This window comes from Bos javanicus, chromosome 17, assembly GCF_032452875.1.
Source record: "Bos javanicus breed banteng chromosome 17, ARS-OSU_banteng_1.0, whole genome shotgun sequence".
Taxonomy (NCBI): Eukaryota; Metazoa; Chordata; class Mammalia; order Artiodactyla; family Bovidae; genus Bos; species Bos javanicus.
The window spans coordinates 54,786,573-54,802,395 of record NC_083884.1 but is presented as its reverse complement, the minus strand read 5'-3'; the positions used below and the strand labels follow the sequence as shown (position 1 = coordinate 54,802,395).

The following is a 15,823-nucleotide window of genomic DNA, read 5'->3' as shown; positions in this document are numbered from 1 at the left end:
TTTAGGAGCAAAGAGGCATCATTTCTCAATTTACTCTCAATTCAGCAAAAGTGTGTGAATGTATATAGACTGAAAGGTGATAATGCAAGTCATCGTGATAACAAACATTTTCAGAATCTGGGTAAAAGCTAAATGGGAACTCAGACTAGTCTTGCAACTTTTAAGTCTGAAATTACGTCAAAACTAAGTTTTAAAAAATCCACTGGCCAAAACATTTCATTCAGAGTTGTACTTCTGTTAACATTAATAACCTAGCAAATCTTAGGTCATTTACACAAACTTTGCTGTCCTAAGTGATCAACGTGTGGGTAGACAGACAACACTATTCTTTTTCTGGAAGACCTATGACAAGGTAGCGGGTTTTTGTTGTTAGCCACAGCAAGCAACATGCAGGATCTTAGTTCCCCATCCCCTGTATTGAGAGTATGGAGTCCTAACCACTGGAAGTCCTGGAAATTTACTTTCAAAGGTCAAAACGGCAGAGCACAAGCCAAGAAATGCAGCACTCTGAATTCTCACTAGAGTGGGTAAGACAATAGAGACAAGCACACTTTCCCCACAAGTCAATGTGAAAGTGTTACTGTAAGACCATTCACAAAAAGAAAACAAGTATGCTGAGCTCAGAAGGGTGTGAAAAACCACAATGATTTGAAGAACCCAATGTAATGATTCGCCTGCAAAAAGATTAGCTGTTCTGACTGGCTCCAGGGGCATTCTGGGCTGTCTGAAAACTTGGCACTGACCTACAACAAGGAGGACCTCTGAGATCTGTGAAGAGCTCTGGCATGGCAGAGGATTCACTCTTTAAAAGCCCAAACTCGGATCTCTGGCTAACATCCCTGGCTCAGTGTTATGTCAAAATATTTTTAAGTAGAGCTTTTAAAGTCATGAAATTACCCTTAACCATCAATTTGGTTTGATAGTTGCAAGTCTGACTTATTATTTGTGCCAAGAACCAAAACAGGAAAAACCATGTGCTCATTAACTAGTATTCTAACAAACTGCTCACTACAACTGTCAAATCAAGATTAAGTTCATCTCACTAGCACTAGATTTCTAAAATGTACTGAAAATAAATAAGCACAGTAATTCACCTTTGTTTTTTTAAAAACAGAAAAATCTTCTCAACATGAAGGGAGGTCCTAAAACACTTTGAAATTTTACAAAAAAACCGTAATTTGTTTGGATAGCACTAAAAATCTGTTAATCTAATTGATACACGTGAGCCTAATTTCTAAAACCTCTAAGTATGAACCCTGAGGAAAGGACTGCATTCAAATATACAACCTTAAAAAATGACCAACTCAACTCACCAGCAATTTCTACAATATCACCAGGAACTATGTCTTTAGCTTTAATCCGCTGTACACTCTTCCTATCTTGTCGATACACTTTGCCCATTTCAGGCTCATATTCCTTAAGGGCTTCGATTGCATTTTCAGCATTTCTTTCCTGTAAAAAAGAAAACAAAAGAAATTAGTAAACACAGCCTGCCACTGCTAAATGTTTCTAGCCCTAGGAATCAAATTTTAGCATTCTAACCTAAAATATAAATTAAAAAAAAAAAACCCACAAGAGACACACATTAATAACATTAATAGTAAATGATTCACATCTTAAGATAATAAACACTAGGCCCTTTTGATTTTATATTAAAAATGAAAAAACTAAGCACCCTAAGAATAAGGATAAAATCAATGGAGAAAAGCAATTATTAGAACCTGCTGTCCCTAAGCACACCATGCAACATGGCCCTCACCTTTAACCTCACACACTCACACCATTAAATCAATCTTGTCTCCCATGAAAGCTGATGGTCTGGGTCTGGACTGCCCAGGCTCAGCCCAGGCTTTTCCACTCAAAAGCTATGTTGCCTGTGGATAAGTGACATGACAGACAAGGTTTACTGCCTACAAAACCAGGACACTAACAGTACCCACCCACTCTCAACGGGTTTGAGAATTTACAAGCTATCCGTAAAACGCTTAGGTTGTGCTTTGGCACATAGTAAATGCTTTGAGTGATGAATTAAGAAAACCAAGTTTTACGTCTCCTCACAAATTCTAAATCTCTCTCCAGTGGCAGAGACCGATAAATGGCTGGAAGCACTGCCAGTCACAAACCATATTCACTATAATATTATATATGAACATGTCAAGACTTAGTCACACACAATTTTTCTTCCCTAATTTCAAGATGAAAGATGTACAATTAAAATGAGTCATGCTGAAAAAATGCTAAGGGAAAGTGCCTTTAAGGGGAGGTGGAAGTTTATATGCCAAATTTGCCTTTTATTCTCTTAGAAAATAAGCAATTAGAAGGAGAAAGTCTACAAAGCAAGTGCCCAAATGAGGTTACTCAATTCAATGGACAAAGGAAAAAATTTCTTTCACTTCTTTCACATCTTTGCCCTCTAAACTAAACATTTTCAATTTAACTTTTACTTAGATAAAATTTATGCTCAATACCATGTAATCTCATTTTTCACCTTGTGGTAAAAATTAAGTCCCCAAACCTGCTTAAAAGAGAATTCAGATGACAGAAAACAAAGCTACTGGCATGCGTGCCTCACTTTTTACATATGCATCCCTGAAAAAGTATAGGAAACCTTAAATTTGGGAAGTTCATGACAAAAATAATTTAAATCCCTATCATATCTACTTAAGGCTAAGTTCAAACATTATTGATACTGCAGAAAAAATAAATTCTGAGCATTGCTGCTATTCAATTAGTCAAATTTGAAATCACTTTTTCCTCAGGATTTTCCCCCCTGAATGTATGAAATATGGCAGTTTTACTTTTTTCTCCTTCCTCAAGGTCATGTCAGGTAAAGTTTAACTGGACTGATCAAGGTTAAGATGTCCAGGAGCACTATATTTTGCTTCTATTAAAAATCAGCAAAGGTACATTTAAATTAGAAGCATAAACTTAAAAGATAAACTATCTCAGACCCCAAGGATGAAGATGCCAATTAAAATCACTTAAAGAGCCTCCCCTGCCGCCCACCAACCCAAACTACCGAAAGGAATATTTATTTAGTACAGAGGGTGGAAAAGGGAAGCAAATGACCATGGATTCAGATTACATCAAAAAACAAGTCAGCTTGGGGAAAGACAAATATACCTTAACTTACTACAAACAAAAACTTAGAAGACCATCTGAGGTCTCCTTTGTTCTAAAAGTTTTAACTCCTACCTACTCCACTCAAACAGGTCTAAATGTCGTTCCTCAAACACACTCTGTACTTCTCTGCTCATGCCATTCCCTCTCTGGAATATTCTCCCCAGCCTCCACCCAGAAACTCGACTTCTCTATGGTTCCCCCAATTGCTTGTCAGCTGTCCTTGATGACACTAATCAGAAATACACGCCCAACCCCTCCCAAATACTACCTTACACTATAACTCCCCTTACTTTCAGAAAGCAAGAACACTATAGTACTGGCACATACCCTTCTGTATATTACATAAATAGGATTAAGATGTAACAATGTTACTCTTTTAATTTAAAACATACATAAAAGTCCTGTAAAAAATGCTGTTTTATTTTACTTCTATCCAGTCTGGCCCTGGATATAAATCTCAGATACTCTATGTATGTACTACCTATATGGCCTTTGATAAGTCAATCCCTCTGAACTTCAATGTCACATCTGTCAAATAGTACCTGTCTTATAAAATCACTCTTGTCCTCAGCTGGTAAAGAATCCACCCACAAGGCAGGAGACCCTGGTTCGATTCCTGGGTCAGGAAGATCCGCTGGAGAAGGGATAGACTATGCACTACAGTATTCTTAGGCTTCCCTGGTGGCTCAGCTAGTAAAGAATTGCCTGCAATGTGAGAGACCTGGGTTTGACCCCTGGGTTGGGAAGATCTCCTGGAGAAGGGAACGGCTACCCACTCCAATATTATGATCTGGTGAATTCCATGACTGTATAGGATCTCAAAGAGTCGGACACCACTGATCAACTTTCACACCTACTATGTAAATGGTGTACATTTAAAAACATGCACTATTAACTTAAGGACAGTCTAATGCTGTGTATTGTTTCTTTTGCCTAAATAATGCACAGAAGTATCATATCTACTTAACTACAAGCAATTTTTTTAAAAATCAAGAGGAATATGGCACATTTCTTCTAAGGAGGCATCTTTCTAAATGATAAATGAGCTCATTACCCAAAGGCCTTCATATTTACTAGTAAGTTTACAATTTCAACAGGACTAAGTATGTGTAGATATTTGCACTTTTAAGAATGACAGATGCACTCTATTTCAGTCCTCAAAGAGGTGACTATATCCGTCAGAAATCTAAAAGATTAATATTCAAAAGATGACTGTGAAATATTAGTCTGAGTCTGTTAAACTATATAAAAAACAAAAATCAAACAGACCCACAGTCCTAGAAAAGTTAAAATTCTTAAACTAGCTATTTGCAGGAGACGAATCATGCAGACATGCGGCAAAAGTGTGATCCCATGATGTTTCTGTAAGAAAATTATCTTCCATTATGGGAATAAGGCCTGGGCACAGGACAATTAAGGGAAAACAGCCAGGAATATGCTCTGAACGTGAAATTTTTAGGATTCAAATAACTTTTACAGCTAAATCCACACACACACAAATCCAAGGATAATAAATATGACACTGGTTTTATGAAGTCTTTCATAGGAAGCAACTAGAAAATATAAACATACTGGTTCTCAAATTTTCTGGTTTTCCTTAAGTAGCTCCTTTAAACACTGTTCTTGATTCCATGCTACCACAGAGCATGAGCAATTTTAATAGATTATATATGCAGGAGGTCTAAAATTTTGCCATTAAATAAATTAATAAATAAAAAACACAAGCAGTTCCACAGCTATTTTTAGTCAACACACCAGAAAAAACAGATAATAGAAAGACTAACAGTTTAAATATCTTACGTAAATTACCAAAATTTAGCACTGCAGGAATTATTGCTTACCTGCCATACACCCACAATTGCATTGGCTATTAATATAAGTAAAATTACAAAGGGTTCTACAAAAGCTGTAATTGTTTCTTCACCTTCTTCAAACCAAGCCAAAACCTAAAAGAGAAATGACATTTATTAGAACTGTAATGTGTTCGTACCACAAAAGTGGCTGGCACTAAAGGAATTATTATGATACATAAAATCTTTTCTTATCATCCTTAGAAACAAAAGGTAGCAAAATGTAATGACATAAATGACAAGCTCATATCTTGTTCTCACTAACTCTTAACACTCAAAACTATAAACTTCTTAATAATTTAAGAACTAATTTATTTTTCATGTAGTAATTGGTTTAAAATTCAAAAAAAATACTTTGGAGAACTAAACCCCATCCATTTCCTATGTATATTTTTCAGAAGAAATAAAATAAATTCCTAAATTTAAAAGGCAATCATCAGACTTTGTTAATTTGGTTAATACTCATATGAGATAATACCTATGTGGCACAAATGCATAGTAAAAGTAATTTAACCACTGACTTTAATATTAGTGTATATAAACTGCTAATGTCCCACATATTTTCAGTGGTGTTACTGAAGATCATCACTGCAAGGTTGTTCTGAGATCAGGAATGTATTCTAAAGGTTAACCTCCATATGACATCTAGTATAACACAGCATTTCAGAGACTATCTAAGCCCAAAAACGTTACAACTGGCCACAGAACACTGTCCCAAGAAAAATGAGCAAAGAATTAACCTCTAGCTCACCCAACCATAACTCTCAGATTTAAAAGTTAAAAGAGAGCCACACTGTACTTCATAATTGAGCATCTGTAATAAGAGAATCCAACACAATGATAAATAAAAAGTAAAAGAGGCATCTAAATGGTTAAATTTTTAACAACAAATTTTTGTGGAAAACTGCCAATCCAAAAGGATGTTAAACACATCTCATGATTCAATCTGGGAAGTAAGATTTGCCTTTGCCTTTTAACACTACTTAAAATGTTTGCATATTCCACAATGAAATCTTTTCTTTAAAAGATCTATTCAGTAAACAAAGAAAGCACTGTTTTTGATACATTGAATATTGTCAGATATGATTTATGGCAATAGTGAAGCCAGTGACTAAGTCTGTACCTAGTGAACACCATAAGATGAGCTTTGACAGGAACAGCAAACAAGCAGAAAGATGATTAAGGCAAGATCCAACATGAATTTTGCAAGTTTAAAAGAGGGCAACAATGAATTAACAACAAATATCAATTTGTTAGACAGGTAGTCTCACCACCATGGCACCAACAAAAGAAACAGCAGTTTGAGCAGGAAAAAAATCCATGAGACACAAGGACAAGGTCCTGAAAGATTAATCAGGGCAGGCAAAAACACCAGAATGAATAGAAATTGTTGCTGCAAGCTTTCGACAGGGCATTCCTGGTGTTAAGGCCAGGCCTAATGCCAGAATGAAAACTTCTCTAGGAAGTTATAAATTTTGATAGATGCAAGATCACAGCTGCTTTGATACTAGCCTTTCAAACATTTGCCAAGGAGAGCATATCAGAAATAAGAAACTTAATTAGCTCTTGGGGGAGAAAAATGGCTCAACTTGAAGAGTAGCAAGGACCTTTCCAAAAGGTCAGTGAGGCATTAGCAACTGTAAGATAAGCTTCACACCTTGTTAAAGTGAGTATGAATTTCCCTCTTGGCAGCTAGGCCTGAGGAAAAAACTTAAAGCAATATTCCACATCCACTGGAGCAAAGGAAAAAAGACTCAGGCAAGCAAGCAGCTTCTACTTTTCAAGAAATGTGTGGTTCCTTTGCACAAGTGGTATTCATCAGTAATGCAACAACCGTCATCTGTATTATGCAGTAGCCTTTTCTTCCACTATGTGACTTTAAATGTTTATGTGTAACACAGGCATTTGGTTATTTGAAGGTTCTGTCAAATGTATGATTACTGACTGATAAGAAACTAGTGGGCAAATCTCTCAATGTGGATAGTGCTGGACTATTTAACGTTGACAACCACCAATTTGCTAAACACTTCAAAAAATATTTAAAAAACCCAAAGAATTAAGTGCTATAACTCACTATAACTCACAATTAAGTGCTATAAAATAAAGATGAACCATATTTCATTTACTCCTAAGAATCAATACAGTCAATCATGTTCAAACCACACTGTGTAGTCCTTCATGGTTTTGTTTAATTGAAAAGAAAATCTCTCATGTAAATGGGAAGATGCTGCTGAGAAATGAAAGACTTCCTGAGTTTGGGAAGGGGGTAGTGAAAAGAAGAGGGAAACTGGATGACACATTATTATGTCTTTTTAGCATTATAGTACAGTCAGTTCATAATTATGGTTTACTAGAAATTACACAAAATATACAGAGGCAGGGAGAGGAAATGTTTCTAAAAACTCTTTATTGAGAACAGGTTGAATATAAAGGATTATCTGTTTGTATTTCCTTTTGTTTACTGTTCTATCCACAGGGTCCTAGAAGAGTCTCCGGTATATAGGTGATGCTCAACCATATATTTATTGCATACAGATGCATAAATAAACAAATCTCATACACGTCCCTACCTAGCAGTATATAAACTAAACACAGAGCAAGAAGGTAACTAACTCATCAACAGTGTCAAAAGGAATTGGAAAGACTGCTGTAGAATCATTTTAGACAGTGTTTCTTCTTTCCCTGCTTTTCACTATTAATACAGTAAAAGTACTTCTGGGGCTTACATTATCCAGACCCAACAAGATCAAAACTTTCAAACTTGTCAATCCCATTCAAAGTAACCACTTGCTAGGTTACTTTATTTATTTAGTTCCCTGACCAGGAGTGGAACCAGGCCCTAGCAGTGAGAGCACTGGTTGTGTTGTGTGCGCTCAGTCTCTTAGCCATGTCCGACTCTTTGCGACCCCATGGACTGTAGCCTGTTAGACTCCTCTGTCCATGGAATTCTCCAGGCAAGAATACTGCAGTGGGTTGCCATTCCTTTCTCTAGGAAATTTTCCTTACCCAGGGTTTGAATCCGGATCTCCTGCATTGCAGGCAGATTCTTTACTGTCTGAGCCATGAGGGAAGCCCTAAAGTGCTAGACTGCCAGGGAAAGTCCCTAGCGAGGTTAACTTTAGATAGGATTGTGTACCTTCTCTTTGCTATCTATAAGACTGATCTCAACAGTGACTTCTGATGGTAGAGCCCAAAATGTCAGAGAGAAGGATTTAATTAAGCAAAATTTAATCCAAGGTAAAAAGACATGTTCTGGTATAAACTAGATCATGGTACTGTGTGACTCAATTATCTACATGTCAGAGTAATATGCAGAGCTCTTAACAAGACTGTAAAAAGAAAGTGAGAGATAAGCACATTCCTAGGACTGAGGGTCCTAAAGCATGTACCAGGTATGCATTCTTGTCTCCTTAGAAATTTGCAATGCATTTGAGCACTCAAATACTTGTTAGATGAAGGAAAAATTTATATCAAAAATTTTAGAAAGAAAAAATAGAAACACTTAAAGTATCACCACTAAGTGTTACAACAACTATCTGGGGAGAGAAAAATCAGCCATTATAAATAGTATGGGGGCTTCCCTGGTGGCTCAGTGGTGAAGAATCAGCCTACCAACGCAGGAGACGCAGGTTTGAATCCTGATCCGGGATGAGTCCACACGCCACAGAGCAACTAAGTCTGTGCTCTAGAGCCTGGGAGCCGCAACAAGAGAAATAACTGCAATGAGAAGCCCTTGCACGGCAACTAGAGAGTAACCCCGGATCACCACAACCAGAGAAAGCGCCCCACCCCCAAGTCCCTGAAGAGCAACGCGATACACTCAAAATAAATAATTTTTAAAAAAAAGAATGGTATGGATTAGACTATATATTATCTTCCAATCCAAAGTTCATGTGAAAACACTCAATATTTTCAGATTTGAGAATATAATCTTTTTAAAAACAAAACAAAACCCCCAGACATTCACCTTTCAAACCATCTTTTAAACACAGGCTCAAAATAAATTATTTGAATCAATCAGTAAACTGCCCATTTTATCCTTCAAAATAATTAAACCACAGGAAAAATTTAAAATCACTACATTACCAAATACTTCTTGAATACATCTTATTGAGAAAAGCAAAGTAAATCAATTTCATGTATTCTGAAAATGCTACCAACACAAACTCATCCAGGTATTTCTTTTAACAAAAGCACTAACCTAGGCTCTAAAAGGAATTAATAGTCCCTTCAAAGGTTTCAGTAGGAAAAGACAAATTATTCAAATATAAACCAAAATTTGAGAAGTGTCTTAGTCTAAGAAAGCTTAATTAGCATTTTAGGGTCAATCTAAGTAGCCGAGATGGGGTAATAGGGGTGAAAGATAGAAAAAATTATGCAAATTGGGTTACCACAGAGGACATGAGTCAGACAGATGAGACAAATAGTCCTCACGCTCACTTCCCTCAGGTACCATCACCTTAGACACCTCTCCTGACTTCCCAATTTGAAAACTGCACTCTTTCCACATGGCCCCTTATTCCGCCACCACCCTCCTCACCCACTTTTTCTCCACAGCACTCTCTCCAATCCAACAGATTATTAAATATTTTAATTTTTTAATCTGTCCCCATTAGAATGTCAGCTCCACGTAGGATACCGTATTTCCTTCCAAGCTGTATCCCCAGTGTTCATGCTATGTACCTAAGATGCTCAATTCCTAACAAAGCAGTGAAGGGAGAAAAGAACAGGCAGTCCAATTAAGCAATCATGATGTGTTATATGAAGGGCAAAGTTGGTGAGCAAGGGGGATGGAAAGAAAAAGTGAAAGGAAAAGAAGGTACTGAATGTCAAGGAATTTCTAATGTTACTTCATATGCAACAGAGACACACAGCTCACTTCTTCCAACCCAAAGGGACAAGTTAATTAAACTTTATCCCTACAGGTCACAAGTGTAAAACATTAATGCTGTTCCCTACTTTTTGCATCAGCAAAATATTAACTTTGGTTAACAGTTTACTACTTAATTTGACATTTGAAATATGTCACTAAAGCCTAGTATTTCTTGAGTAGAACCTGATAATGCATCATGTATTGATTATAAACCTATTTGCTTCTCCAAAAGAACATGTACTTTTTACTGTTTTGCCTGATAAACGAACAGGAATCAACAAAATCAGATTCTTCACCGTCTGAGCCACCAGGGAAGCTCATAGGAATCAACTGATTATCACAAAAGATTCAGTGCTCTTTTCACAGATAAAGAAATGTGGAATGAAAAGGTCAAGTACAATGCAGCAATAGTCCCAATCCCCATGAAGAAAATCAACAGGTTTATATCCACACTGTCTTCAAACAAATCAAAGCAAATTAAAGTTACAGTACTTCCTAAACAATAAACGTTTAAACTTTCCTGTTTCTTTAGTCACTAAGTCATGTCCGACTCTGCAACCGCATGGACTGTAGCCCACCAGGCTCCTCTGTCCATAGGATTTTCCAGGCAAGAATACCAGAGCAGGTTGCCATTTCCTTCCTCAGGGGATCTTCCCAATCCAGGGATCAAACCTGGGTCTCCTGATTGGCAGGTGGACTTTTTACCACTGAGCCACCTGGGAAGCCCAGACTTTTTTGTGTTTAGCAGCCCATAAAATAAAAACATAACACAGTTCACTTCCTAAGCAATAACTCCATGTGGTTACCTAAAAGGTAACTCAAACTTCAACTGAGAAATATAGACCTATGAAGCTATAAAAAGTCAACATCCTACCTTACAACAAAATTAAAGCATGTATTTAAAAACCCACTTGAGGGAATTTCCTGGTGGTCCGGAGGTTAGGATTCGGCACTTTCACTACCAGAGATGGATTGGGGAACTAAAGTTCCCCCAGGACTTGAGGCACAGCCAAAAAAACAAAGTAAAGCAAAAACTACATCATAATGCAAAGTATTAGTATAAAGTCACTCAAAACTGGCCACTTGAGATTCTATGTAACTCAAACAGTCAATAGCCTGTCTACTGGAAATAATGCCACTGATGTTCCAACACTGCCTTAAATCACACACACAAAATATCTCAATAAAAATTTAATCTTTGGCTTGTATACAGCACCTGATTAACTTCTAAGAGGTCCCTAATGACCTCACTGAAGCCCAGTATCAAAACTGCAAAACTTGAGATTATTTTAAAATTATGTAGCCAGTTTAAACATAAGCATTATACTAGCTCAAACACATTAGTTGTTTTGTCCCATGACAATGTAGAAACTAGCCAAACAGCACTATTCTTTGAATTGGTAAAGCAGCAGCCACTAACAGAATTTTTTAACTAATCAAGAAAAAACAGACACATATAAGATATAGAGTGATTAAGTCAGGATGCTGCATGAGTTGCTATGATACTCTCTTAATTTTCTTCAATGAAAACCATAGAAGACATTTGTGAGGAATTATTAATGGGTACACATCACTTGGCTAACATGGCGTGATATATGGCAGTCTCATGGCAGAATTTGAGAAATTTCAAAAAAGCTCACCTCTTGCCAACTTTTTTCCTTCACCTAAAGTAGACAAATGCTCACTGCTTCATGTATTTAGTTCTCAAAATAGCCCTCTGGGGTAAGGTTGTCAATAAAGACTGAGGTAGATCCCTGAGGCTTGCACGCGTCTTTTGCAAACACACAAAAAAGAAACCTTGAAGTTGCGTCAAGTTTGCAAAGCCTGAAAACAGTTATTGCATTTCTCATCCTGGTTTTTATAAGAATAAAATACTGCACTTTAAAGAACAAAAGGCATCTCTTGTTAGGATTAAGAACATCTGTGTCCTATTCATGACCATTTTTAGGAAAACTTGGAGGTCCACTGCTCATGAGAAAAAAAATGCAATAAAACGTTAATGCTGAACAGGAAAAAAAAAAAAAAAACTAAGAATCTAGAATTATCCTTTTCAATGCCCATCACCTTTCTTCTGCTGTTTGCATTTCACCAGTTTCTTAGCAACCATACAGGACTCAAGCGGGTAAGCACACACAGAACATGAAAAAACAATGTGTTTTTTTTTTCTTTTAAGATCTAGAACCAATTGTACTAAACCTTGTTCTCTCAACCTAGGAGCCACTCAAGACGGGGGTCCAATTTAGATAAATATACTACCCTAAAGGTCAGTGACCAAATTTGGTCAACAGTGGTGCCATCACTGCCGTCATCATTCTTGTCACTGTCAGAAACAACTGTCACCTTGCCATTACCAGGAAGGGAGAGCAACTGGAATATTCCTTTTGTAAGTTCTATTTACAGACTACAAAGAGCCCAACATCATCTTAGTATGATCTTACACAACGGAAGAACCCAAAACAGAAAAAGCCTTCCAATAAGCAACTTTTTGGTATTAAAAACTGATAAACCACAAGAATTTATAAAGACCCTGCCTGCCACATTTGGCAACAATTTCTAAATGGACTGCAAATGTCAGGCATTCATTTATTTTCTGTATAGGAATGGCGTGTTCTATTTATAATTTTCAAATACCTAGAGTATTAAAAAAAAAAAAAACACAAAAACACAAAAACCCAAAACCAGAAACACGAAAATGCAGCTTAAATATCCAAATAAAATGTTCTCACTCAATAGACAGCTGCTTCCTGCTTTTTCATCTAAGGTATAGTCTCAACTTTGGGGAAATAGAAGAAATTTCTTCATACTTACAAAAGATATACATGCTGCCAACAATAAAATTCTAACTAGTAAGTCTTCAAACTGCTCAATCACAAGTTCCAGCAAGGTTTTTCCTGTTAGAAAGAAACATATTTGTTGTAAATGTCATCTTAAGATCAGCATACCGGAAAAAAAATGTTAAGCTTACTTACCTTCTTCAGCCGGTAACTCTGTAGAAATTCATCAGGCAACGTGTCAAGAGAAGGAAAAGAAAAAAAAAATTAGCACTCTTTCCAAAAAGAATTACTAAATTATCACTGGCTTTGAAAGATGCACCTAGATATATGAACATTCAACAGTATTTAATAGAAACCATACCAAAATGCTACCCCAAGAAAATATGCAGTACTTGCTGTACTGATCTACTCTGAAACGTGGAATCTTATCAATACCTAAGCAGGGTTTCTGAAACAAGGAGTCATTTCAGCCCTGTCATCACTTCTGCCAGATGTGTAACTTTGGGTAGTAGAACGGTCAGAGGCATTCTCAACTACAGCGACGCCTCATAAACCGGCTAGGGACGAGAAAATGTCTCGCAGGGCTCAACCCAGATGCAGGAGGCTCATCCCTCCCTCTGCCGGGGCCAGCTGCTGCTGGTGAAGAGCCGCCGAGCTAGCTGCGAGCGGTAGAAGGTCAAGGGCTGGAGCCACGCGGGTGTCGAGATGAGGCGCAGACCCGACCTCGGTGCCCCCCGCCTGCAACCCCTCTCCCGCGGGGCCGGCGCGCGGGCTCAACCCGTCGCCTGCAACCCTCGGCGGGCGCGGAGCCGAGACCCACGAGGTGGAGCCCGGTCAGCCATCTTTCCTGGCTCTCGGGCCCGCGCCGAGCCGCGCGGGGTCCCTGCAGCCCCGGCGCCGAGCACCTACCGTTGGAGCCCCATCTCTCCTTGAGCTTCTTGACCTGCTCCAGGCTCAGGCCGGTGCTCTCGTTGACGCCGAAGTGGCCCAGCACTTCCTCCACCGTCTTTGTGTGCGCGTTCTCCATGGCTGCGGGGGCCCGGCCGGCCTCGCCTCCAGTCCCCGCGGCCTCTTCGCCTCCGCCTCGCACTCGTGCCGCGGGCTCGTGCCACCCCGGGCGCCCAGGCGCGGACTGGTCTCTTCCCCTCCTTCTCCTCCTCCGGCCGCTTCCGCCTCGTCGGGCGCTGAATCACCCCGCGCCCCCTCCCCCAGACAACCGCCCCTCTCGCTGTCCGGCCCTCGCCGGTGCCCGCCCCGGGCACAGCTGGACGGTGGGCGGGGGGAGGGGGGGTCCTGACCCTCCCTCCCCTCGTCAGAAGGGAGGGCCTCCTTCACTCTCAACCGCCCGCCGGGAGTGCAGGCCTCGGCCCCGAAGCCCCCTCCCCGTTCTCCAGAGGTGATTCTCCGCCCCGCCCGGGCCGGAGGAGGGGGTGTTCTGCCGACCCTTGAGAGCGGAACTGAGCGAGGGAGGCGAGCCGGCGGGATGGTGCGCAGAGCGCTCGCCTACTCCCCTCAGCTCTGCACCCCCGACAGTAGCTGAGGAAACTGCGGCGGAGGAGAAGGAGGTGGCGTCGGGGACGGCTCCGCGGCGGCTGCTCTAATAGCATTTATCCGCGGCTGCCTCCCCTCTCGCCGCCGCCGCGGCATGTGGACGCCGCTCATTGGCCAAGAGGGCCCAGCGCGGCGCGGGAGGCGCGGCCCCGCCCCCTCCCTCCGGCACCCTCCCTCCCGCGCGACTGGCGCCCACGCGGCCGCGCAAGCCCCGCCCCCTCCCGCGCACCGCCCCCAGGAACCCGGATCGAGGCCTGAGCGCGCCGCGCCCGCGCACTGCAGCCTGCGGTCGTCTTCGGCGGAGCCCTATCCCACGGCCTCTTTTTGGCTCATGAGGATCACGATTCCTACCCGGCTCAACCACCTGCAGACGTAGAACCCAGGAGGGTAGAGGGCTCACGGTGCGCTTGCTGCATTCGCTGCCCCTAGGGAACTGCCTGTTCTTCTGAGTCGGTCTCGGGTTGGGGGTGGGTGACGGGGAAGGCGAGGCCGAAGAACCTACGAACTCGGTCCTCGGAGAGCTTCCGGAAGCGTGCTAGGGTTGGTGTCCTTGGTTCGCTCCCTCGCCCTCCGCCCCCAGGGTCGCGCTCAGCGTCCCTAATCTTATATCTTTCAGAGCCCCTCTCAGGAACGGAGGAGAGGAATTCCGCAGTTCACATCCCACGCGGCCAAAATCCCTCATCTGTCGCTTCGGGAACACCGCATCCCACACCCCCTGCCGAGAGCTCCACCGCACGCAAATAACCAGCCCTACCCCAGCGCCTTCTGTGCTCAGAGGGAATCCCACTCTGGGGAGAGGAAGAAGGAGGTTTTATTTTATCTTTAATACCCCACACAGCTTTTTATACGTAGAAGTCACAGATTACACTACTGTAACTTAAATAAGCGAGAGTTGTGTTAGAAGGTGCGTTTCTTGCACATTAAGATCAGGCTATTTTCTAGACTCCCACTTTCGTTGGTAGCAGAAAAAAGGGACTTTAATCCAAAATCTGCTCTTAAACCACAGATATTTGCTGTAGAGGTCTACAGAAAACCTCCATCAACAAAGACCTACTGTATAGCACAGGGAACTCAATAATCTGTAATAACCTATATGAGAAAAGAATGACAATAAAGCTATAAAACTGAATTACTTAACTGTACACCTGGAACTAACAGAGCATTGTAAATCAACTGTATTCTAGTTTAAAAAGTAAATGAAAAAAATTTTTTAAAAACTATGTAGCATCAAGATAAAGAGAATTTTGCTAATATAAAAAAATTAGACTATTGGGACTTCCTTGATGGTCCAGTGGCTAAGTAAGACTCCATACTCCCCATGTAGGCAGTCCAGGTTCCAATCCTGGTCAGGGAACTAGATTCCCCCACGCTGCAATTAAAGATCCAGAATGCTGCAAGTAAGACCCGGTTCAGCCAAATAAATAGACTGTTTAACAGAGAAAAAGACCTTCTCATTGAGTTCAGGAGCAAAAGGTGAACATATTTGCATCACAGAGCAATTTTCTTAAGGGACCCTGTGGCAGGATGAAGCATATAGTCCGCTTTTGTGTTTGGCTATGATGTACTGTCCACAGCAGCCAAAGCAGAACAAAAATCACCTCAGCTGTCCCAGATGGCTCAGCCTCAGGACCTAAGGAAGTGTTAGTCACTCA

At 40.6% G+C, this 15,823-nt stretch overlaps 1 protein-coding gene and 1 long non-coding RNA gene across 3 annotated transcripts in view; one reads left to right on the top strand and one right to left on the bottom strand.

The window, feature by feature from the left end:
* The window catches only part of ATP2A2 (ATPase sarcoplasmic/endoplasmic reticulum Ca2+ transporting 2), a 57,392-nt gene extending 43,745 nt beyond the window's left edge, over nucleotides 1-13,647 (bottom strand). For both annotated transcript variants that reach the window (XM_061383809.1, XM_061383808.1), the window contains exons 1-5: nucleotides 13,530-13,647; nucleotides 12,816-12,833; nucleotides 12,655-12,737; nucleotides 4,965-5,069; nucleotides 1,314-1,452 (exon numbers count right to left, since the gene is read on the bottom strand). In XM_061383809.1, coding sequence (XP_061239793.1) covers nucleotides 1,314-1,452; nucleotides 4,965-5,069; nucleotides 12,655-12,737; nucleotides 12,816-12,833; nucleotides 13,530-13,647 — 463 coding nt within the window. The remainder of the gene's footprint in view (nucleotides 1-1,313; nucleotides 1,453-4,964; nucleotides 5,070-12,654; nucleotides 12,738-12,815; nucleotides 12,834-13,529) is intronic.
* A 694-nt stretch (nucleotides 13,648-14,341) lies between these two features.
* LOC133228418 (uncharacterized) lies at nucleotides 14,342-15,300 on the top strand. The gene is made up of 2 exons (XR_009730196.1): nucleotides 14,342-14,572; nucleotides 14,788-15,300. It is a non-coding gene; the product is annotated as an uncharacterized LOC133228418 (long non-coding RNA).
* The last annotated feature ends 523 nt before the right edge of the window (nucleotides 15,301-15,823 follow it).